This window comes from Eutrigla gurnardus (assembly GCF_963514095.1).
Source record: "Eutrigla gurnardus genome assembly, chromosome: 8".
Lineage (NCBI taxonomy): Eukaryota > Metazoa > Chordata > Actinopteri > Perciformes > Triglidae > Eutrigla > Eutrigla gurnardus.
The window spans coordinates 16,116,839-16,142,332 of NC_139922.1; the positions used below are offsets into that span (position 1 = coordinate 16,116,839).

At 43.8% G+C, this 25,494-nt stretch overlaps 2 protein-coding genes across 2 annotated transcripts; one reads left to right on the forward strand and one right to left on the reverse strand.

The window, feature by feature from the left end:
- On the forward strand, nt 1–10,905 carry zmynd12 (zinc finger, MYND-type containing 12). The gene is made up of 9 exons (XM_084015690.1): nt 1–226; nt 2,682–2,811; nt 3,538–3,709; nt 3,797–3,960; nt 4,197–4,319; nt 4,398–4,485; nt 5,059–5,186; nt 6,351–10,741; nt 10,808–10,905. The coding sequence occupies exons 1-8, from the start codon at nt 87–89 to the stop codon at nt 6,489–6,491; spliced, it is 1,086 nt and encodes a 361-aa protein (XP_083871816.1). The 5' UTR covers nt 1–86; the 3' UTR covers nt 6,492–10,741; nt 10,808–10,905.
- Nucleotides 10,780–23,988, reverse strand: rimkla (ribosomal modification protein rimK-like family member A). Its single transcript, XM_084015689.1, has 5 exons — nt 23,055–23,988; nt 15,067–15,297; nt 13,225–13,311; nt 11,879–12,082; nt 10,780–11,333 (listed from the first exon to the last, which is right to left on the reverse strand). Exons 1-5 carry the CDS (start codon nt 23,215–23,217, stop codon nt 10,819–10,821), a joined length of 1,200 nt encoding a protein of 399 aa, XP_083871815.1. The 5' UTR covers nt 23,218–23,988; the 3' UTR covers nt 10,780–10,818.
- Between the last annotated feature and the right edge of the window lie 1,506 nt (nt 23,989–25,494).

Genomic DNA, 25,494 nt, shown 5'->3' on the forward strand with positions numbered 1-25,494 from the left:
ACAGGCGTTCGTTTCGTCTGTTACATTCAAGTTGGGCAAACTAGCACAAACCGGACGCGTATTTTCAAGCGGACTTCCTTGTGATCATGGAATCCAAAACTTGTCTTTTTGGGAAAACATCCGAGATGATTCCTCTTTCTTCTCCCAAAGGAAAGAAGCAGTTGTGTGAACTTTGTCAGCAAGAAGCGCGTCTGCAATGCGACGAGTGCCGGGTCACCTTTTACTGGTAAAACAGAGTTTTGCTAGTTTCAAAGTGGCAAATTTGTGACTATTAAAACTTTACTACGATGCTAACAACTGGCATTTATGCTAGCTACCTTCCCATGAATGTCGCTTTTATCTTTCTATTTAATCCATCCCAACGTGTGACAACGCTTTGCTAAGGTCCTTAGGGTGATGGCTGTTGATGGTTATTGTTGGTTAATTGTATATGGGCCAAATGTGTGTTTATTGATCGGGTGGTTTGGCTAAGCTAGCAGTAGCTTTCACTTGCTGTCATAGCAACGGCAAATATCCGGGTCAAGCAACGTGTTTACTTCCTCTATGACCGACCGCTATCTTAGCCAAACCACCTACAGTGCCGCTAATATGCCGTCGTAACAAAGAGAGCTACTCCTCGTGTTCATTTTTTTGTGAGCTTCTTCAAAACCACCTCTACGGCATGGACGCTAGGTGGCGGTGTCCGCCATGTTGTTTCGCCACAGAGAGCCACGCACGGAACACGTCGGCAGGAAGAGCGGTCACGTGACTGTCGTCGGGAGGGGGGAGAGAGGAACAGCTGGAAATAAAATTACCGAAACAGTTATTTTTTTGTTCATGTGACTGGGAAACCGTAGCTCGGATCTGTTAGATCATTTGTGTTAGTTAAGATCGGGGGTCTTTTTAATGTTTAACAATACACGTTGGCACACGTGGCCATCTCTTCAGAGTCAATTACAGATCATAAGATGGTGCTCGGTGAAATCCTCATTGGCACAGTATGGGGAGTGAAGAGGAGCACGTGGTGACATCCCTCTCTGCAGGGATTTATGTGAAGGGATGAGCCACTAAAGCCCAGTCTCTTAGAGGGAGCTTACAGACACTTATTGTGCTTGCTTCCCTCTCAGCCTTTAAAAAATGAACTACAAGTCAAGCACATTTCTCGAATTAGATTAAACCAGGACTCTCAAGTTTTGAACTGAGTTCAGAGTGGGATTTTGCCTGAGGCTGCAGCGGGGGTAGGTGACGGTGGGGGACGGGGGTCAGATGGGGTGGGGACGGGTAAAGCGGATAAAAAGTTGTGAATCTGATAAAAGACATACATTTGCATGAATAAAACTATTTATTGAATTCAACATTTTTTAGTGCAGGGGTACTTATCCACCCTCCCTAGTGGGAGTGTGTGTGTGTACGGAAAATGAAATGTTGAGATGACTTTAAGGCCTTTGCCTTAAAGTCATTGTTTGTTTTGTTTGTTTTTTTCGTCCGAAATTTTTGCACGTTAAATAATAATTACGACCTCACGTTATGTCAATCACGTTTTTATTAGCATCAGTCGAAAGGCATTTAGAGGTTTGTTTGACCACTCAGAGCCCACAAACATCCATATATCAAAAGTGTTGTTTCCTGGTCTGCATGAGAAATACTAGGTGTGGTGAAAAGCATGGGCCTCGGGCACAATCACAACATTGCACGCCATTAAGCTGTACCTCAAAACAAGTGATGCAGTATCTTGGAAATGATGCAATTTAAAAGACTTAGCTTTTGTTCTTTGTCAGGGCTTGAACAAGTTACTTTTGCTTCATCATGGCTAAAAACCACAGCGTAGCTGTCACAGTTGTTTTTGTCTTTTCATAGCGTCAGTCTGCTGGCATGCTGGTATCTGGACTCACGTTTGTGGTGACTTTATTATTCGGCAGATTGCAGAGAGTAGCCTGAGAAGACCCCCTGATACGTGTGTGTGTGTGTGTGTGTGTGTGTGTGTGTGTGTGTGTGTGTGTGTGTGTGTGTGTGTGTGTGTGTGTGTGTGCGTGTGTGCGTGTGCTCACTCACACAGGCTTTATCATTGCAGCCGTTGGTGTGACGTGGCCAGATCGCTGCCTGCCCGCTGCTTCTGTCTCAACTCCAGAAACAAAAATACGCTGGCGTGAATACACATGCTCCTCAGTAGAAAGAAATGCAAGGAAAACCAAGACAGTTTCCATAGAAGTGTGCAGGAGAGGAGAGCCAGATGAACAAAATTACAGACTAGTTATGTAATGGCATACAATTTAGCATGCCCTCTGTGCAGCCGGATGATATTTTCTAAATGGGATAGAGGCTCTGCTCTTGGAAATGTTAGCACTTCAATTCGAAGCAACTGATAGATGCAGTATAAAAACATTTCACTGGGAATGCTGTACATCGTTGTAACCAGCTGGTGATTTGCGGTCACTCTGATGCATACTTTTGAAAATTACTATTAGTTACCCCTCAGTTATTCAGATCATAACATGGAAATCAATCAATAAGAGTCAACATCATCCACATTGCGTCAAGAGGTAATATTTGAGGATGCTGTTGAGGCAAATGTGTGATTTATGATATTGGGCTACATATTAAACTGTATTGACTTGAGGAAGGGAGCGATCTTAGGAATGTAAGCGTGACCTGAAGTTGCAGTCCTTTTTTAAAAGATATATTTTTTTATTATTATTCCTCAGTACTGCAGAGCACCACCAGGAGGACTGGGTGGGCATCCACGAGAGAATCTGTCAGTTGCTGGTTCCCATTCGCACCCCAGCACCCTTTAGTCTCCAGCAGACCGACTGCACTGAAAGGCAGCATAAAAAGGTCAGGAAGTATGTGGTGCATTGGAACCACATTCACACGCACAGACATCTTGTATTGAGTTTACATGTCTCATAGGAAAATACAAAGATGGATTCTGAAAACTTTCTCCAGGCCATTTTGAATTTCCTTGTCAGAAGTCTTCAAGTCAACATGAAATGGGAGAATTTTGATCTTAAAACCAAAACACAGCACCCTTTTGAGAAAAAAATGGTGGAGCTAGAACAGCTAAAAACACACACAGACCCCAGATCTTTGTTGTCACTTTATAAGCCGAATGAAGACGTTGTGAAACGCATTTAGAATTGATGGGTGTAGAGGGGAAACAAGGCTAGCTGAGGAGGAAGAAGAGATTCCTTACGGCTGCTGTCTCAGTCCCTCCCCTTGAGTCTTTTATGTGAGCAGGAGTTTGTCATGTGCTGTGACTGACATAAGGGAACTGCACAAAAACATATTTTTGGTTTTCCATTGAATAAATACCACCAGGAGAAACAGCTAGAAGTTCAAATTGAGGAATATTAAGATTGTTTACTGCATTATATATTAAGGTTTTTTTGCTTCCTTGATCAGTCACCACTGTTTCCAGAGCCAGTTCCATCTTCAGTGATTGATGTTACAGTGATATGCAAGCATATATTTAATATTCTTCTGATTGCTGTCAGTAAAGACGAGCGGGTTACCCCTGTGAATGAATGTAGGAAGTGCACCTTGGTTTTGTTCCTTACTTAGGTGGAGCTGATAGAGATTTGCAGGTCGGTGGCTAAGAGCAAGCTGTCCGAGGGAAAACATCAGGAGGCTCTGCCTGCCGCCCAGTCCTGCCTGCGTTGTTCCATGGACCTCTATGGCCCCAGTCCTGTCCAAATGGTCCCTGCCTATCTGCTGTTTGCTGAGGCCAACATGGGTGAGCAATGTGCCCAAAATGGTTTCTCAGGTCAAATGATCTCCTTTCTCCTTCCTCTATATGATCTTTAATGACCTCTCCCTCCAGGTTTGGGTAATCTGGCCCAGGCAGCCCAGCTCCTGTCCCAGGCAGAGTGGGCTGTGTTGAAGAGCCCAGAACACCCGGTCCACCACCAGCTGTACAGGAGCCTGGGCCGCCTCCACACAGCGACTGGAAACCTGGACGTGGCTCTGTTTAACTTTGCAAATGATGTCCGTGTCATAAGTAACACACTCACCAGAACATAGCTTCAGTACCTTAAGTATTTTCAACTGTTCCCTAACTTTATTGATACCGTGAGAAGCAAAATTAAAGCACTGTTATGCACTTTGCTCACCATATAAACTTGCCTCACCGCTTGTAAATATTGAATAATATAGCAGTATATGCTGTACATTGTTAATCTCTCACTATATATGAAGTACCTTTATTCATTTTTTTATTCCAGATATACTTTGCCAGTGAGGAGTATGGTGTGGATAGCTTAGTCACCTGTGATGGATACTTTCTCATGGCTGATGTGTTTGCCAAACAGGGGAAGGTGGACGTTGCTCATTCCATGTATTCTACGGTAAAATTTTTATTAAACAAATGGCTAAATCTGTTTTATGATATGTGTCTCATGGTTGATCTATTGCTCATATCGCAGGTGACACATACTTGGCACCGCCATCTGACCCAACTCCTCGAGACCCACGTCCAAAATGTCCAAGATCCTGATGCGGTGTTGTCATATGGTGCGTATTGTCATCAAATGTGCACAATCTAAATGTAATATACAACCATAAAACATAGGTTTCTTCTATCTATCCAATTCTGACTGTTCAAACCAGAAATAATAATAATGACCCTAACCAGACGTCACCAATCCACTGGTGTATCACTACAAAATAAGGTCAATAGTGCCTATATTTATCTGAGCTGTCTTGCTGTGCAATCCGAAAGCTAAACCCCAGATTTACACTGGCATGCTTAGGGCTGACTAGAGACCAGTGCTGACACATCTCTGGCTGTGCAGCATCCGCACCACTACCTCACATCGCAGCTGCTGCCCTACATATGATTCTAAGCCTGTTAGCTACAATGCAATTTCCCAGGCTTTCCGGGATGTTTACCAGGGAAAATTGGCCGTGGATCTTAGACAAACCATACAGGAAGTGCAGAGAGATCCTGTATTTTACATTGATCTCTATTAAATGCATCCAGCTAATTAGTCGTTTCGTGTACAGTGTATTTATGCCCACGGTCATGTACCGTAAATGCTCAAAGGAAATGTCCATCTTTGTCTCTATCCATGGCTTACAATCAAGATGAAGCCCAGCCAGTTAAAGTGGACGCGATGCTGAATACCATGTTGGAGTTTGAGCAGAATTACTCCAGAAAAGACTCAGCTCTGATCGCGCTGCTGGAGCACTGCCTGGACATGTTACGGTTGAAGGTGAGATCCCCTGGCGAGGTATCCAGGCATTAAATGTCCCGTTTGACACAGTGACACAGTTCCCCATTTCCGCTTTACACACTTTGGAGGGCCGTACTCAAGATGGGATTATCTCTAATTGGTAAAGCCGTAAACACGAGGTGGGAATTAGCCCCGACGCTCTGACTTCCACCTTGATTTCCAGTCTCTGTAACGTCATTGGAGGCCAGTCGTGATGTCAATTCCACGTACTGTACAGTACATCCTGTACGAGTGGGATGACTGCCAGGGACTTAAAACCTTGTCTGGGTCTAAGTTCAGTGGGTCTTGGACAATTGGAGACTCGAGATTGGATCAGCTGTTATGGCTGAGTACAAGTAGCCTCATTGTAGCAAGCATATAAACAGATACAATCGGTTCACGCGTTGTCATGTTTCTGTCCGGTGGTTCGGTGGTTTGGTAGGACTGAAATAAATGCAAGTGGATTTTTTATACCAGAGTCCCAAAACTTTTCAAGGTCAAAATGTCATGGTGAGTTAGCACAGTTAGTCACCCCCCTGCTGTTAAATAAAATACTGTTACATGGCAAAATGGCAGCTGTAGGAATAATAACTTGGGTTCACCGTGTCAGGATGACGGCTGGGTTAACAAGACTGGGAGCTGTTCTAATTGATTGAAGAGTATCTTTGATTTCCACACTGAAATTCAGTTTTCCGCTCTCTTCCCGAGGTCAGAGTGTAGAGTCAGCTATAACATTTCCTCACACTCCAAAGTAGCCAAAGTCTACTGGTCAGTCATTTTGTGCTTATATTTATTGAACTGCAAAGTAAAAGTTAAAAAAAAGAGACCGAACACATGATTAAAACAAACACCATGCATTTTCCGAGCTGTTAAGAAACTGCAGGAATTCCATGGATGCCACTGCAAACCTTCCACATCGTGCTCGGCATGTTTCCATCTCAGCATGCTTGGTTCTCAGTATCAAGCCATTCTTTTACATCTTCATTTTTCCAAACCGTTACAGAGCAACAAGCATATACACATCAGGTTCAAGTGGGATACGTTAAGCCGACCAGGTTGCAATCCAATTTTCAGTGATATTATTATATAAGTCAGCTGTACTCTCCCCGGAGAGTCCAACAGCTGCAGCTGCTGTGTTTGTTTCTGTGTGTGTTTTTGTGCCAGGCAGTGGGATTTGGCAGGGACGCCCTGCAGGCCAGCCAGCTGATACCAAACCATGACCTGACAGAGCCCATCGAGGGCCTGCTGCAGCTGGTGCAGGGTCCACAGACACAATCACATCCTGGTTCTGACTTGTCACCGTAGCTGCCCTGCCGATCCCCTGTTTGCAGATCTGCAAACAGAGGGGACACCTGTTTAATGTCGATGTAGATATCACTGTAGATGTATCAAATAAAAAAGCTTACAATGTCATTCAGATGTTTTGGATTGGGATTGTAAGCGGATAACGACATGCATATCTTGAAGAAAATAAAACGTTAAAATACTGATATCACAATCAAAGCCAGAAAAGAGGAGGAGACGCACATTCATCGCTTTTGAATGACTCATCTTTATTTGAATCTAGAAAAGAAGGATATATATTTACATCATTTTTGCACATTTGTGAATGACATAATTTGGGGATCATTTTGTAACACTGTCAGAATGATACAGAAACAGAATATTAGTGAGGGCAATTGCTAAAACCTTTTTTTTTTTTTTTTTTTGCGCAATCTTTCTTTTTTTCTTATCTCGTACCTTGCAGTCCAGAACCTTGTCATCAATTCACCGTGATATGCAGATATAATTAAAGACGCTAATGTCTTTATATCATCAACAGAGCGTAAACGTTGCACTTTCTTCTTCTTCTTCTTCTTCTTCTGCAAATCAAAGCATATTGTAAACCTAAACCAACCTCAGGTTCATTTTAAAACACATCAACATAAAATGAACCTGATGATTGCTGTGTAATCCTACATAATATATACAATTCTGAAACATTTATTTTTTTTATATCAAAACAATGAATCACTTTTAAAATCATCTCACTACTAGTGTTCTGAATTATATAACAAAATGTTTGGTTTTTTGGCATTCAGATTCATTTTCATGTGTCAAGAGGCAGTAAAACATGGAAACACTTGGATTTCCGCATATTCCCTTTTTCATTTTTTAGCCAAATATACATTAGCAGCAGTTTGGAATAAAATAGTGACCATGTGCTCTGTTGTGTGTTGTTGTACACAGTGACTAGTCCAGAGGTCCCTACATATTTGTTCCAGGCTGACCAAGCACCACACGGGCCAATGCACGTTCTGTCATTATTCCAATTAACACACGTTCTTCTTCCTTCCCTGTGTCACTGGCTCGCGGTACCCCCGTTTCCTTCAGTTGCTTCCATGCCTTGTATCCACTTTTATCATCACCACTGATGCATAAATACCAAACAGACACAAACCCACCTGAACGGGGATCACGAGTCAACTATGATCCTCAAAACCATTGCTCCCAGAGGAAACCAGACAATGGAAAAGGCATTGTGAAGGTTGTTGGGGCACAGTAGAAATGAACCTGAAGTGGCTAGATGTGCTCCGTGTGCATATGGATGCTGTGTAAACTACGGATTTAAACGACAGGGCAGTGAGAGAGCGATATGACCGTTTCTTATGGCTGGCTTGTTTGCGTCTTAAAAAGGATATGCGAGCTTTGATTTACACTTACATACACAATGTGGAATGACACAGGCTTCAATAAAAAGACAGACTTTAAAAAAAATAGGGGGACAACAACTGGAGATAGTTTGCTTCGACAAGCTTACATGTTGGGATATGACTTGATGATCAAGCCCACCAGCCCTTGCATGTCAGGAGAGTGGACATCAGCGGATTTCACAGTTTGTTTGTCGGATACTTTCCTATATATATATATATATATATATATATATATATAGATATCACACCGGACAACATCACAGTAGTGTAACAGGTGTTATTCTCTCAGTGGAGCCACTGTGATCACTTGACAGCAGACTTCAAATAAAAGCTGCCTTTCCTGTTGTCTGGTGGGTTTTTAGATTTGGTACCCCCAAGTAGGCCCGTGTTAGAATTCAGGCAATTAGTAAAATTTGGCCCACAAAAAAAGGAAAATAAAAAATCAAGCTTCACAGCGGTTTCACTTTATTGAGATATGATTAGTGCACACAAACCACTTTTCCCCCCCTTTAAAAATATCATAAATTAGGAAGAAAACAAGGAACAATAGAAAACAATCAAGGAAAAAAAGTGCATGTTAACCATGGTATACACCACATACTGTAGTTTACAACCTTTTTTTCATTGTTGTTTGAGTATCTTTTTGTCTGCCTGTAGGTATGTGTAAATGTTTTTGACATGTCTCGGATGGATATGCCGTGGCGTTTTGGGGGTCAGGGGTGAGATCCAGGCTGCTTCCCTGAGTTGTGTTCAACAGAAAGGGTTGTGAGTCTACGTAGAACAACTTAGGATTTACATTTGTGCTTTTGATCAGAGCTGTTACTTATTATTCAAAATGAATGGCATTCACGCCAGCGTACCCTACCTCTATGGTAATAGCCTGTTTCAGAAGGCGTACAGGAGGTAAATCAACAGGAACAAAAATCCCTGGATTGTTTTTTCATTTCTTTTCCAAGAAAAGAAAAAAGTAACATTCTACTCAAAGAGACTGCAAAAATATAGTTCCCATTTTTTTTATTTGTACATCATGCCAACATATTTTGTGGGTTAGGTACTTCATCGTTATCAAAAAACAAGGTGAAAACAACCAAAGTAAAAACCTACAAATCATACGACTGGTAAAACACATCTAACCAAATCCAGAAATGTTAGCACCAAATTTCAGTTTTGACCTTTCAATATTGCAGGTCTGTACAAACAAGTTTGTCCACAATAGCTTATGAAAAATGTCAACGTTGGCAGTTGTGTCAGCCATTCCAGTTTCATCAGCTAGATACTAATATGCACTGAAGATATTTCACTACCTATATATTTACAAAAAAAAAAAAAAGCCCAAAAAGAAATACAAAAAATAATACACAACTACCATTTTAGCTCTCAGACATAAAGGGAAGGAACACCTGGTATATTAGGGGCCATTTGAAAACCACAAGGATTCTGGCTGATATGTACTGTATGTTTGAATATCTATGTCATCATGGCAGTGAGACGTCACTGTTTTGAGGTATATTTTGTTTGCAGGTTTCACACTTGGTCTCGTGTTGCCTAAGTTTGTCGTCTGAGCGAGAGAGAAAAAAAATGCATCTGTTTAATATAAAGTGCTAGACATGGAATTAATTTTAAAAAAGCAGCAGACTGCCGCTGCTGGTAAGACTAATCAAACAAGCTATCGGAAACTTATTAAAAATCGAGCCATGGCACTCAATTAATTTTCCTATTCCTGGTTGTGACTCCAAACAGAACTACTTTTTGTCATTTCTACTAACTTGCACACGTTGGGGCAGCTTTGCTTACATTGACATTAGCCTGCTTCATTCACTGTGAACAGAGAATTCATTTATGGACACCGTGTTAGCACCCGGGATGTTTTTTTCCGGTGCTCTGGGTTTGTAATCTGGGTTGATAATATTCTTATTTACGCATGAAAGGTAAATTATTCTGACAGCACAACATCAGCCCCGTATTCTCTGCCAATGTAGTGATTCACCCAAACATTGAATATTAGTGATTCAAAGTTGAATTTCAATTATAGGGGAGTTAAAACATTGTCGATACATTCTGTTGTAATTGAATTTACAACATAAGACATATATATAGTGAACCCATGTCTAATTTAAGTTATGAATAGCAGTACCCTTGACATGTTATCCCTCTATCTCCAGTTGCTGCAGGATGATCCCCATCCTGTTCTGTGTCCTCGAAAAGAGTAATACCGTGCTACATTGGAACTGTCAGTATAACGTGCCTCGCATGAGGATGCATTCCTCTCCCAAGGAACAAATCACTTAAAAAAAACACACTTCATTCTCCTCCAAAACATTCTGTAGATTCTCCTTTTACTAATATGGTTTAGTAAGGATACAAATATGGCAGGTGTTTGCCTTCATTGGAATCCCACACCCACCCCAAAAAATATATATATAATCACCTTCACCCTCACTACTTTGCAAATAGAAACTAGGAGATGCCAATTTGGCAGTTATCTAATCTACCATATCCCACCACCCTGCCGCCACCATGCTGCAGTGTAAGCTAAGTTTGGAAAGTGGAGTTTGCAGTTTGAGGAGTAGAGGTGCAAAGCGAGAAGAGTCAGGGGAGCAGCCTCAGATCTTTGTTATTTTTGAAAGGAGTTAGGACGAGAAGGCTCTTGTTTTGGTGTTTGCATTTCTGCGATTGTGTCTGTATGCGTGTTCGCTTTTTCTCCGTCTTGTTTTGCTTTTATAACCCTATGTTTGAATCTTTTTTTTTTTATTGATATGTGTTTTTCAAAGGAATGTCTGCTGCCAAGCGTACCGGTGTGTGTATGCGTGTTGGTTTTGAATGTGATGGTTTTTGTGTGTGTGTGTGTGTGTGTGTGTGTGTGTGTGTGTGTGTGTGTGTGTGTGTGTGTGTGTGTGTGTGTGTGTGTGTGTGCGTGTGTGTATGAAGCTGCTTGAATCTTACTCAGTCAATAATTTGATCTCATTGGCGAGAAGAGTGTTGAAGTTGTAGGCTGGATCGGGGAGATCTGGGAGGGTGGGGGCCGTGGACTGGCGGGGTGAGGACTGGGAAGGCTCGGCCAGCTCCGGGTCGCTTTCGCTGGAAGTAGAGCCCACGCTCATGTTGCAGACGGCCTCGGGCAGCGAGCCGCCGCCGCCGGTGGGCACGGGGCACACCTCCGGCTCACTGCTGGTCTCGCTGGTGCTCGACACGACAGACAGCAGGGACATCTTGCGGGTGAGGCGGCTCGGGAGCATCGACAGGGCGTAGTCAGCGACGATGCCCGCCACATCCATGCCACAAGCCTGGTCAAAGGCGATGAAGCCCACATTGGCATTGGCCTCACAGACCACAAATGAGCCGTCGTTTAGCTGCAGCAGGTCAATGCCGCACACATCCATGCCAAGGATGTTGGACACCTCTATCGCCAGCTGCTTCCCTTGTTCGCTCAGTGGGCACATCATACCAACACCACCTAGAGAGAGAGAGACAACACAACGGGTTAATGCCCACCACAATCTGCGCTTCGTTCACATCACCATCCAGATTGTCAAAGTAACCTATTTATGAAGCAAAAGCAATCCTAAAACACAATTTAAGAAGCAACTAATACCACATCAGAGCCGCCTAGAGTCAGTGCAAGTGTCAAAATGATTGCTTTCATAAATGCAGAATAATCTGATGACTGGTGTCCTAAATATGTCACAGTGCATTACAGCTGCAACGAGACCGAAACTGTCCGAGCTCTGACATTGAAAATTAGTCTCATCAGCTGGAATATTGTCACTCCGGGGCGGATTCAGGACAAGCTTGTTTATGTGACTCATAGAAAGAAAGTATTGCCGTTAAATATATATTCCTAATATACAGGAATGATTAGAGCAACTTAGTGAGACCTTACATATTGCACAAGTCTAAGAACTGTTCCAGTGTGGCAATGTTGGTAACTGCAATGAGCGGAAGAGGGAGTGAGTTCAGTAATGTACGACAGCGGTCAGTAGTTCTCGGCCATCCGCCTACCCAGGGAGCAGTTGCTCTGCATGCGACCATCGGTGGAGCAGCGGAGCATCGAGCCGATGACACGGCCGCCCACCAGGACCACCCGGACGTCGCGGCCGTGCGACTCCTTGACGTACTCCTGAAACAAGTAGGGGGTATCGTGGCGGATCAAGTGGCACAGGTCCGTCAGGTGGTGTTTGTCGCGTGCCAGGAACACGGCCTTGCCTGGGAGGGGCAGAAAGATGAAGAAAGAACGGAAAGATGAGCTGGCGTTTAAATAAGATGTTTGCCGTTGGCGTATTATTAGCTATAACATCAGAGGTTGGATAACACCCTAAACGTTTTGCTGACGAGTTACTGCTTCTGCTGACTGAGTCTCATGCCAGTCCCTGTGTCTCATGTAATGGATGGGACGCTCCTCTTAACAGCAACAGAAATGCTTCTCACTGAGGATAGAAAACGCCTGTTTTAATTAGTTCCACTTTGCTCTGTCTCCTGGTTGCCAAGCCCTGATCCTGCACCAGGGAAAATCTTGTGATTGCTGTGCGTGTGGACATTGTGTGTAGGTGACAATCCAAAGAAGATGACAAGGCAATCCCCTGGTAACATCGTGAAGATGTGAAGACGGGACAGGACAGGCGAGGAACTCATGGTCCTGTGACTCAGTGAGACACATGACTACTTTGTATTGACGATACTAAAACATTGATTTGGAGATTGTGCACACAAAGGCGCACGCTATGTTTTGAATTAAACTGCCCTGGAAAAACACAGATTCTTAACGATAATTGTTAAGTTCTTCGAAATTGCCTTTTGTTTCGTCATTTGTATTTGCTGAAGTGAAGGCTGGACATCAGCCGATGACAATGGTCAACCACAGAAGGGAGGAAAGCAAACCTTGAGACACGCAACGCCATAAAAAGGGTCAAGTTACTGGTTGACCAACGGCTGCTTTCCCGAACAATAAGTTGTAATGGCAGCCTGGTCTAGCCAAGGTGCATTGTTATTCCTTGGCGAGCCAGTCATGTGTCAATAACTGTGAATAGGAAAAGGCTAATGGGTCAGCAGACACTGGGGCTTATCTCCAACATTAATAGCAGGGGCTCAAACTTCTCACACAAGCCCCCTGTGAATGCATGCAAAACAAGGGAACCAGGGTCAATTTACTAGAAACAAAAGTGATTAACCTAGCAACCACACCGCAGACATTACAAGCTTTTGATTTTGTGGTTTGTTGCAGCACCCCGGTCCTAACAATTTAACACAATGAATGTCATGTTAGGGTGGACTGGGCTGCCGTTCGGGGCCCTGCAGCGTACAGATTGGTGGTGTGAATAGAGCTGGTGACAGGAGGAAATAGGACTCACCTCTGTGGCCACGTGCATTCTTAACCACCACGGGGTAGCCCAGGGGTTCTGCCTCGTCGATCATCTTACGGAAGTTGTCATGCCCTCCTGGGAACACACACACACACACACAGACCGAAATAAGCATCCACACAGAGATGTACAAATATATTTACTCAATTGTCCTTGTTTTGATGGCACGGTTCACATGCAGGCTGTGGAGCGGGGTGGGGGAGGGGATGTAGCATGTTACTATGGCAACAGGAGTGACTCAAAACAGCAAGGCTGTAGGAGTGTTGTCCTGAGCTCGTACTTATTTTGCTGCTTGCTTGATTCACGAGATTGGAACAGAGCAGTCACTGAGGGATGCATTAATGTGAAGCAGCTGACCATATCCGACGTTGACTCAGAATGGCAGCTTGTAGCAACAGATGTGCTTCAGCTTCTCTGCTTTGGCTTGAGAAGTGATTGAAAAAATGTGTAAAAATGTATATATGTGTATATATTATGTATACCAATGGAAGTGTTAAGAACTTCTTCTTTCTCTCTCTCCATCTCCATTGTCTCACTCTTTGTTTGCCTGCCTGTTCTTATCTGGCAATCGGTCAAGGCAACAGATGTGAACTACGCTGTCGCACGGCTTTTTCCAGATGCGCCCGATTCACATGTGTTTTCAGTGAGAGGGAGAAAGAACAGAGGGAGCCGAGGGGAAAGCGGACACCAAATGTGGGTCCGACCACGTCACAAGCTGCTGAGGTGGAGAACACGAGGGAGGGAACGGCATCTTTTATTTTGAAAAATCATGAGGGGGCATGGGGTGGGGCGTTAGGGGCGGGGGGTGGGGGCTGTTACATAAGCTCTCCAGCCGCTCTGCATGCATCGCCTGGCCTACTGTGCAGAGAGACGAATGGAATGTAGGCCAAACACCCCCTCCTCTTTCTTTTTTTTGCTTTCCTTCTCTGTCTGTATCCTTCTCTGTCTGCTCTCACAAACACCACAGTGCTGTCGATTTTGGGAAAACAGAAAGAAAATGTGTGGTGTTGGTTGTCAGCCTTTGTTTGGTCTTACAAAAACAACAAACCACAGCACATAAACACTGCGTTGTGAGGGCTGCATCCCCACATATCTTGCTTTTATCAACCGTGGCGACTATGAATATGTGTGGTTTAGTGGAAAGCGGCAAGGCTTTCACCAGGTATGTAAATGAGATGTTCCCTCTGTTGTTTGAGTGATTACAGTGGAGTAGTGATTGTCTAACCGAGGGCTTATTGGACAGACACGTGGACTCAAGCCTGTGATGCAACGAATGTGATTGAAATGTCAAAAAACAACAAATGTGACACAGCACTCATGAAACCATGCAGATGACATCAGACAATGTTTACATATGTGATAATATGTTTTACATGTTCACTAAATTTCACTTAATTTGACTAAAATACAAATAGCCATATCACTGACATAAGAGCAAGAGCTGTTTGTTTTGTTGTTTTAAACATAAACCATGATGGAAACACGTTATAAGAGCCACGGTGTCTTTGTTTGTATTTGTTTGAACATTTGTGTCTTGCATGTACGCCGAGGGAATAACAGTCTGCATTCTCTAGTCTGCCCTCTGTACATGTTGTTCACACACTGGGAAGTATTAATAAAACCAACTGCATCACACATACTTGCTGATTATAGTAACAAAGAAGCACACTGCTCCAGACATCTTAGGGCACACTCACATCCGTGCCGTGCAAAGGCACAATTGGGTCTAATGTCCGCATTGTTTGACTGGTGTGAGTGTGCCCTTAGTAACAACAACACTGCCTGCTACCACAACACACGGACACTGTGAAACGTCCAGTATTGATTTACCGTATGAGAAGGTGTCTGGGAGAGGCACCCCGTGGCCAGCCAACTCCTGGAAGGTCCAGAACTTGTTGACACAGTTGAGTATAGCCTGGGGACGGTTGATCAGACGACAGCCCATCTTCTCCAGGTGACGCAGCACAGTGATGTCGCTGTCCGACTGCACCCAGGGCGTGGGCACCCGTACCACCACCACCTGTGGGTACGATGTCACTAATTCCTGCTCCACTCGCAGACCTGGAGGGTAGAGGAGAGGAAAGGAGGGTGGAAACAAGATGACCATCGTTAAAGGTGTATATTACAACGCTGGAAGTATTTAAATCACCTCTCAATGGCTCTCAACATTGTCTACAAAGCAAGAAGAAGCTCCAATAACAACACACACAGAGGGAGAGCGACTTCCGTCTCTGCTCTGGTAGACATCATTCCTTTACATACAGTATGTAACCGGCAGAGACTGGCAGTCCTGTGATTCGTTTGCTTCACGGCCCCCCAGTAGCTTGTGTATGGCATGCTGCTAATTAACAGCAGCTCTGCACACGGCACTTGCGCGTGAAACATTTGATAGGTGTCCACGAACCTTTCATTCTTTGCACCAGTAGCAGCAGTCCTAGACAGCGACTCATTTTTCTTTAATGTGCACATATTATGACCATGTTCTCATTTAGGTCCGTGACGGGAGATGCAGCGTTACTGCAACTGTTGCTACCACTATTGTTGCTCTAAAGCAGCACAAAGGTAACCCAAAACCCCAAATGAGCAACATGGATGTGTTTTTTTTAATTATATTAATATTTGTGAATGTGTTTCTCTTTTAATGGCGGTGTCTCACTTCAGAGGGACATCTGCCACTGCTGCTTTACCTAGTGTTAAACTAGTGTGACTTTAAATATACTTTTGCCTCGCTTGATGTTTTGTTTGCTTTACTTTATGTAGGCCTAAATTGCTATGTCTCTTGTTTTTGTTCTTTTGGTTTTGTTTGTGGCTTTTAAACAAATGGCATGGTCCTGGCTGCCCCTGTATTGTCTCAGTATAAGCTTTTGCTTCAGAGTTTAAAGTGGACATCGTTCCCAGGGTGAAAGTTAGTGTTGTCGAGGTCCCCTTGAGTCAAGATCTACCCATTCACTAGGTCACAATTACATCCATAAAAGTCATACAGGAGCTGCAAACGTTGTGAAAGTGGCTGGTGTGATTTGGAATCCACCGTTTCCTGGTTGGAAATTGAACACTACTCATGGAGAGTGTTTGCGGATGTTGATCCCATCATCACCACATAGCTCTGACTCAGATTTGGCCGGGTTACAGGAGGAGGCAGAGGCAGCCAGCTCCAAGGCTGGATGGTGTTATGTCATGAAGTTTGGAGATGCCTTTTGCGAGTTGATACGATTATTTACAGCATATACAGTACAGTACCCCCCCTGACCTTTTGGGCCAATGCTGTCTTTTCCTTTGACTGAGAAAGAGCTATTATTGGTGATGTACTGACACTACACACTACTTTGTCTCACAGTAGGGCACTGGGGTAGAGAGATATGTCTGAAACCCCAAGGGTTTTGAGATGATTCACACATGAGCACACATCAGGGAGAAAACGCATGGCAAGAAACACTATGTTGTATTGTGTATGTAAGTCATTTATGCACAAAGTCAGTTAGTCTCTATTGTCATCATTATTATAATTTCATGGTGTTTTGTTTTATCGAAAATCAAATCAATTCAATGCTTTAGCCTGACACCACTTTTATTATGCAAATGGTGGCTAAGTAGATACAACAAGCTAACTGAACACATCTCAATAGGTCAGTGATCAGCCATTTCAATTCAGCACAGCATGTGTGAGCCATGGAAAACAGGGGAGACTTGACAAAGAGGATCTTGTATTGTATGCGGGCGGGACCAGAGTCGGCGTGACGCTAACTTTTCTGATTTCCAGTTCCTATCGACCGCTATCGGGATCCGCAGAACGGGATAAGATTTGAACAGAACATTAGCATGAGATTTGGCAAACACAGATGGCAAATTCTTCAGCCATAGTGATTTGGCAGCATCTCACTGGTGACTGGTGTTACTTTGTCACCCTGGATGAGAAGCGGAAACAGACACAGACTGACAGATTTGTTTCTGCAGGCGACTCCACCCGACAGCTCATCGGGGAGAACAGGCCGGGTGACGGCAAAACCTGTGTGTTCATGTGGGCATGCACGTATACATGTACGGGAAAGAGAGGAGGAGACACACGTTTGTCACTGGCACAGCACTTCACCTCTACCGTGACCTGGTTTTCAGCCATCTTAGGATCTGCAGGCTCACAATAGAGACAGCGCCACTGGCTGAGATCATCAGAGGTCACCAGACGCTTGATGGTTGCTGCATACGAAATAATATGCACTGATGCTACCCAGCGAGCATACACTATAAACTGGGAGGGGCCCTGGCAACACTTATTTTTCAGGTAATTCTCGGCAGAGACAGGTACAGCAGTGAACAAGATAAAGGCAGCAGATGTAAAAGGTCAGGGATGTCTTATAGCCTTAACACAGAGAGAGGATGGAGGGAGGGAGGGAGGGAGGGAGGGAGGGAGGGGAGTGGCAAATAAAGAAAAAAAGAGAGTATGAAGTCATGAAAAAGCCTGCCACCCCTCCTTTTTTTCTCCTCCTCACAGTCTCTGTATAGAAGCAGAAGGATTTACTGTCCCTCCCGCCACACTGCTCTGATTGTGCTGCTATTGAGAGCACTGAGAGTGGTATTACAGTGGGAAGTGTCAGGGGATGTGGTCTCATGGTTTTTGACGGACAGTATTCACTGTTCATGGTGCTCGTCTCCATCTCCAGGGGAACCAAACAGAGACCAATGAGGCAGCCAGATGAATCAGTCCTATTCATTTGTGCAAGGGTTCGTGTGCACTGCACTGTACGTCATGTGACCATAGCAAAAAAACATTCAACACTCAACATTTCGGTCTATAACAAAGGCAACATGTTTTTTTTTTGTGTGTGTGTGTGACAATGTCTACAGTTGGTCGGGTGTGACCTGTTTACAGTCGCAACAGATGGGATATTTTCCTTTCCTCTATGACAGACTGTGATGTTTTATGGTTCAATGGACTGTATATGTGTGTCCCATTTTCAATCTGCCTGACCAAGCTAACAAGCATTTCAAGCATTCTACGCATACCGCTGCGACGTCACAAAGCAGGCGATGCCGACAAACGCTGTGCCAATGCTTGGCTGGCGGGTCCTGCCAAGCCCCGAATGCGGTCTCAGTTTGGGTATCCTGTCTAAATCAACCCGATGGGGCAGTCACACTTCAGTCACATTTTCTTTTGAGCTATTAATGACCTCTTTGCGTAGCTGTCATCAGTAACACGCATCATACAAAAACATTTAGTGTAGGCGTACTGCGAGGCCGAGCTAAATTATCTTTTGTTTGTCGGTCACAGAGGCCATGTTAACCTTGCTCTGTGAGTTAGCCTGTGTGCTGTGTAGCTGCTAGTTACTTGCAAAGTTGGCATTTAAAGTACTTCAACTAACTGATGATTGAAACAAATATCCGACCGAGTTGATAGAATCTAAACAGAGCACTATAAAACACATTACTGTCACTTAATAATTTTTACATTAAATAGACTAATTTACATTAACACATTTACTGTAATTTAATTGTTCGTCTTTTATGCATCTTGTTTAGGGATGGGAAGTATTTCAATAACACACTGTACTATATTTCAGATGAGATTAAGCATAAAATAATGCTTTAATTAGAGGACACACAATTCTGTAATAGAAACCATATAAGAAGTGGCCATAGTCACCGTGACGTCACCCATTGGTTTGTTGACTGCGGTTTTGAAGCCTCAAGTTTGACATTTTTGGCCGTCACCATCTTAGTTTTTGGCTGTGGCCATCTTGGTTCTTTGCAACCAGGCGTGACATAACAGGGTGGAGACAGAGACAGTTCAGAACGGACACCCCACTGAGAGACAGTTTTCTGTATCTGTATCACGTGGTTTCGCCACTGACCGACCCCTTTAGGACACTAGCAAGTCTCGAGTCTACTCCAATTGGAACAGTGAATTATGCAAATATAACCCAATCTATTTTTAAACATTCGCACCACTTTGGGTTCATGAACTTCTAAGATCTAAAACTAAAACAGAGACAGCCCCCAAACCAGACAATGCCATGGTAGTGGCTTGTCAATCACAGGTAGCCACGCCCTAAACCAGTGTCATCTATTTTACTATAAATGGGACAAACGTTTAATAAAAAGAACATTATGCTGTATTGAAGAAGACATGAAAGTAGCGATTAAGACCATAAACCCATGTTTGTTTGCTGGGGTAAGAAATCAAGTGGGTCATTTTTCTCATAGACTTCTATAACATTTGTGGGTTTGTGGTTTTTAAGAATGATGCAACATCATTTAGCATCAGAAACTACTTATTACAAGGTTTTTCGACTCAGTAATCATACAGTAGACACTGTTCCCTTAGGCTCCTACAACTATGCAAATTACAAATGCAAGGGCTTATTTGTGGTATGACCATATATAAAAAAGTAAGTCTGAACATTCACAACAGATAGTCAGTTTTGATATGGACAGATGTGTCAGCCACTCACAACCTAATACGGTTCTGCTATTCAAGAAATAGTATTTTCAGGTACAACAATAACATTAAAAAACATGTTTAGGGTGTGTCAGTCAATACTGCGGTCATTTGAATTATTTTATTTACATTTTTTTCTGCATTTCTATCTAGAGAAAAAAGCAGGTACTGTGAGACTCTTTGCCAAAATATCAATAACATGTAAATATTCCTGGCTGCATGACAGAACCTAGAAATGAGATACTGCAGGCTATTTAACCAACAAGCCATTTATCTTTGGGTATATGTGCAATCAAGCCACAGCCCCCAAAAACTTGCTACGTAGTTATAAACGGGAAGTGTTAAATACCTACAGTGTGGGGTAAACGTCAGCAGCAGGGGTTGCACGTTACCACAATCAAGACCCATCAAATCTCCCTAATTTATGGCATGAACTGGCTGTTTTTTACCATCTGGAAAATAACACACAACAGCTTGTACTTGTAGATCAGCATTGAAGCTACAGTATCTCCACCGCATGTATGTTGATAGTGACACAGACTTGTAGTACTGATACACTGAAAATTAAGATGCTGGGCCTTTATGTACCATCTTCTTGTTCACTGACATTGGAGCGTTGCATTTACTGTCTTCGGGGTAAACGTGTGCCCACTGACATGAGCGAGGATCACAAAGGATTGTGACATCAGTTCATATCCGGTCTCTGTTTAAACATCTCGCGGCGCATATCACGGGATGTGAAATGCCTCTTGTCCCTGGAATGCTAGGTCTGCCTGTCTGATGCGTGTGTGCTCATCTCTCCTCCCGGGGACACACTGAACCCATTAACTTCAGTGTGAAACGTGGACCTCAACCTCAGCGAGCTGTAAAAGTATTATCGGTTTTAGTATTGCATTCTGACCAACCCTAAAACAAGTGCTTTGGGTTCAGCTTTTTTTTGGTTTAGGTTGTTAACGCAGCAACCTGCTCATCTTTGAACCCGTTCTGGTATCACAATCTATTTCCCATATACATTTTTTTTTTTTTTGGAACAAAAGATTTTTTTTCCATGCCCTAAATATTGCTGATTTGTGAATTCATTTCTGAAATAGCTTGTTAAATTAATATGAAAATGGTGTGCCAGTGTCACATTTATAAACAATTTGCTCTAATGTAAATGCATCCGAGACGACGGACTGTAGAGATTAACTCTAACGACTTAAAGAGTTTGGCAGTGACCATGAGGGCATCATTAATAACATTATGGTGGAGCACCACTTGTGTTTACAATGTAAAAACTATGAGGACTGTAAACACTCACTGATGTTGTACTTTAATGTAGTACGTGCTTGTGCTGAATTACTATTCATTGATAAAGGACGATGAATTCAAGCTGTCAATTTGTTTTGGATTTTGCATTGGAAAGTACCTTCCAACTCCAGTGTTTCTGCAGGATACAGTAGAGCAGACGGTTAATTCAAATGTAGATGAAGCTGCATTTAATGCTATGTGTACAGGGCCAGTACCTGCTCAAGACAGCAGTCACAGCTTTCTGTGTAGCAAGATACAGCATGGCTAATCTGACCACTGGCTGTTAATCTGTGATGTCAAACCAAGGTTCAGAAGACGCATGCAGATTTGGGCCCGGACGGATTACAGGTTCTGATAATTGCCCTGCACATGTTATGTGTTTCCTGCTAAACAGCTACCTACCTACTAGGTAGATGCTTTGTTGAATGATTCTGCATCGATGCAGGAAAGTCTATAATCGATTTTTATATAATTGTATATGTTGTATATGTTATATAATTTGCAATCTTTCCACATTCTATATAAATAATGTAGCACATCAACTGTGTCACACAAATAGGAATTTGTTTGAAAGATTTGAAGGAAAATGTATATAAAACTCAAAATAGAGATGATTTGTGATGCAATCGTTTAATAATCGAATCGTGACACAATTAATTGAATCTAAGGTGACGATTCCCACCACTACTACCTGCCTAACTAAATACCTCCCGAAGATGGCTAATGTGGTCTAATTTTAAGATTGTTTACTTGATCAGAATCAGAAAGGAGTTTATAGCCAAAGAATAAACAACAAAGCAAAGTACTCATAGCATTTTTCCATGATAAGCCCATTTGGATAGGATTATCTTGACATGATAAAAAAATGCATTGTAATGTAATCTTCATGTGGTAGATATTTTGTATAAATGACACAAATTCAATGATGTATTTATGTTCACAAATATTCCTTTGGCTGTGCTGTGGTATTTGAAAGACTTGTTATTTCCTAGATGCCATGCCCTCCACTGTAATACGCTTATTACATGTGGGCATTTCAAACTGCGTGATGACTTTAAAGCTTTGCCAGGACTCAGCTGTACAGTAGACCTGATGTAACAGCAGTCTGCGAGGGACGTGCTGCTCAAAATCTCACCCCTGTTCATCCCACATGGTCTCTCAACTATGCAGCCCCTGCCAGTGCCAGCCTACACCATTTATGTGTTAATTGAGACCCGCACGCCTCTCATCTGGTGACACCGGCCCCACTTCACACCGCCCTGATAAATTCCATGTGTGTGTGTTTGTTGAGAGTTTCCTACAGTTAACATCGCTTTATCAAGGCCTTCTGAGTCAATACCGTGAAAAACGTTGTCATCTCATACCAAGAACACAAACAATAGGTTCTGGACAAAGCAGTACTACAAAACAACACATATTATAATAATAATGGTGGAATAGACAGGGTGAAATACAGAAAGCTTTAAGCAGATGGTAATTAATTACAGTTTTGATAATAAATGTACCATCTGAGCAATAAATCAAGTATTATGGCTGAACAGATGCTTATTGTTTAGTCTTCATTTAACCTCAATTGAGTCATTTTAAAGATATATATTTTGGGTGCTGGTTACATCTGGTGTACATGAAATAATTATATTAATAATTATATGTATACATATGTTTTTAATATTTAATCGATCACTCAAAATCGACTAGTTTCAACTCTGGGTGCCAGGTTACCATATGAACCCCCCCAACCCTGGTTAGCATATGAGAGAACATCATAATGGCTTCTATGGTGTTCATTAACAGTGTTGCTTCGGTTAAATCGCATCATTGTTGGGATTGTAACGTACACGGCGAAATGAAATCAGGCGTGCTCAGGCCCCTCCGGAGGCACGAGCTGGAAAGTGGGTTAGGCGGTCACGTCTGAGGCTACGCGTCGCTTCCTTGCTAGCAGGCAGACCGGGCTAGCCCCCTGCTCGCTCCACAGCAGTGTGCTCCCCCAAACAATACCCGCCTGCCATTAACTTCGTGGGACACGTAGAGCCGACACAACCCCTCACATTTACACATTTCACGTCAACTGCTTATTGGTGAAATCGGTGATACTTGCCTAATTGCCCCTCGCTGATCGTTAGCACGATTTGATCCATGAGAAGAGAGCGGAATTCAACGTCCTCGTCGGCGCAGCGCTCCTTCAGAGCCCGGAGGATCTGCACCTGAGGATACTCCTGGCTGATACGCCGGTCGGTCACGAACCAAACCCGAGAACACATTGTTGGATGATGATTTTTTTTTGTTTTGTTAAAAAAAAGTTGTAATAAAAAAGACAGTTGTAGCGGTGTGGAAGGCGGCAGGTGTCTGTGGTGGTCCAGGGGGTCGGGCGGTAGTACGGTGGCTCACACAATGGGGGACCTCGGTGGTTAGCAGCGCTAGCAGGTTGTGATGTGGCTAAAAACAGGACCACGGCTCAACCGTTGTCTGGACCGAACCCGCTGGGATGAATAGTCTTCTTTATCGCCGCTGTTTTCCTTCATGTGCAGCCATTTAGTCTTCCCGTGGTGCCGTTAGTTGAATCCAGACCGCGCCAATTCGACACGAGTGAGCCGAAAATAACGGTGCCCGCAGAAACTTGCCTCTTTCAGTGGTTATCCAGCACTCGGCACTATTCGCCCGCCAGGGCAAACAAAGCACAGGCGGAGCCGCTTTATCTGGTCCACGTTCCGACTCAAAACTACCAGTGAAGTTTTCCCGCGATCGCTGCGCTTGTGTGGCGTCGCAAACCGCTAAGTCGTCGGTTTAGTACAATGAGCTAGCTTTTAACGACGACCCTCTCTCCTCCGTTTGGCTGCTGTCCACGAGTTTTTGGTGCTGAAACGTGCACGAGCTTGGTTTACAACTCCACTTCGCCGCGTGCCCGTGCACAATATACGGGGCCTGCCCCAAAATAAAAGTTTTCGAGGGGAAATGACCAATCGCGACTCGGAAACATCCCCATTGTCCAAACAGCACTCGGAAGATGTGGGCGGGCCGCGAGCGAGCCCGACCAATGAGGGCGGGCGGAGCGGAGGGCGCGGGGCGTTGCGTGAAAATCAGTGCGTGGAGTCTGCAGTGCGCACGAGACCGCGCACAACCCGAACCGGTTCAGACCAGACGGTGCGAGGAGGTTTGGCGAATACCGACGGCGCTTGTCTCCATGCCGAAGTGGCAGGAAATGAAACAAGGTCAGCACGAACCCAAGACTGCCCGTCTTCTGGTTGTTCTCGTCCGTTCCGCATCAAAGTCTACGGATTGAGAGGCGTTTCATCGCGCTGGCGACGGCGGCTTCGGTTTAGCTGTGCCATCCAGGGACAATTGTGTCGGCCGAGTGGAGGGGAAAACACTCTGCCATGTGACAACGGTGCGAAATTATGCGAATCACCCACTCCCTCTCGCTGTCCCGGTGCCAGGGGCGACGAGTGTCGCTGCTGGGTGTAACTCAGTCCAATCTGAGCACACAAACATCACATATTTTTCCGATTCCATTTGGGGTGTTTTCCCCATAAATTACGTCCATAAATCCGCTCTTCATAACTCCATGTTTTCTCCAATGTAATCCGGTGCCAGTCTATACAGTCTGTGTGTGTAGGCTACATCCACACGTTTAATCATTTGTTAAAATGTAATAGAGGCTAAACGCACGCAGCACACTCAAATCAGGCACATTGATTGTGGCGCAAGAAGAGGGTCGAGAGAGCGGATACATTACATAAACCCGTATACACAGAAAGCTCTGTCACACAGTTAGGATTACAAGGCATCTATTCATTCCCACAGAACACAGACGACGACCAGTAATATGTTTTATTAGAATGAATGAAACAAATAATCAAAAGTAGGCCCGCAGCTGTGTATGACTATTTCAAACCGCAGCCCATTTTAATTAATTTCGTCTGATGCACTTTCCTCAAGTTTCCATTGAAACGAGTCGGTAGTTGTTGCCACGTTGTAGCTCTGAACTCTCTCTCTATCAACAGACGCGTTGCTGAACACACGCATCACCATTAAAGCATATTAATAAAGCAAACTTTGCGCAACAAGCTCATTTCCACGTCGCTTCGGGTGTTTGTTTCGACACAACTGTTCAAACACGAACTCGCGAGACAAAAACACGCCGAGAGCGAGAACAGTCTGTGCATAAGGACAAAAATGATGAAGTTGCGCGACTCAACTCGTAATTCTATCACGTGTATCAGATATTGTACTCATAAAGAAGACACGTAAAGCCCCCAAAACGCAGGTATTAAAATGGAAATCCTCGACGTGTCGCTTAGATATGTGTTGCGCTCGTTAGCCTCCCACTTTAAGAAATAGCTCGTCTGTGATGAGCTCGCCTGCCTCCTTTTGAATGCCATGTCGCGCTGCCCAATCATCACAACGTGAGGGGAAGCACCCATGTAAGACACATTCCTCCTGATTATCGACAACAACAGACGGGCTGCTTTCTTCCTCGATACCAGCCTCCCATCTTATCACGTCCACGACACAAACATAACACCACATCAACATACATA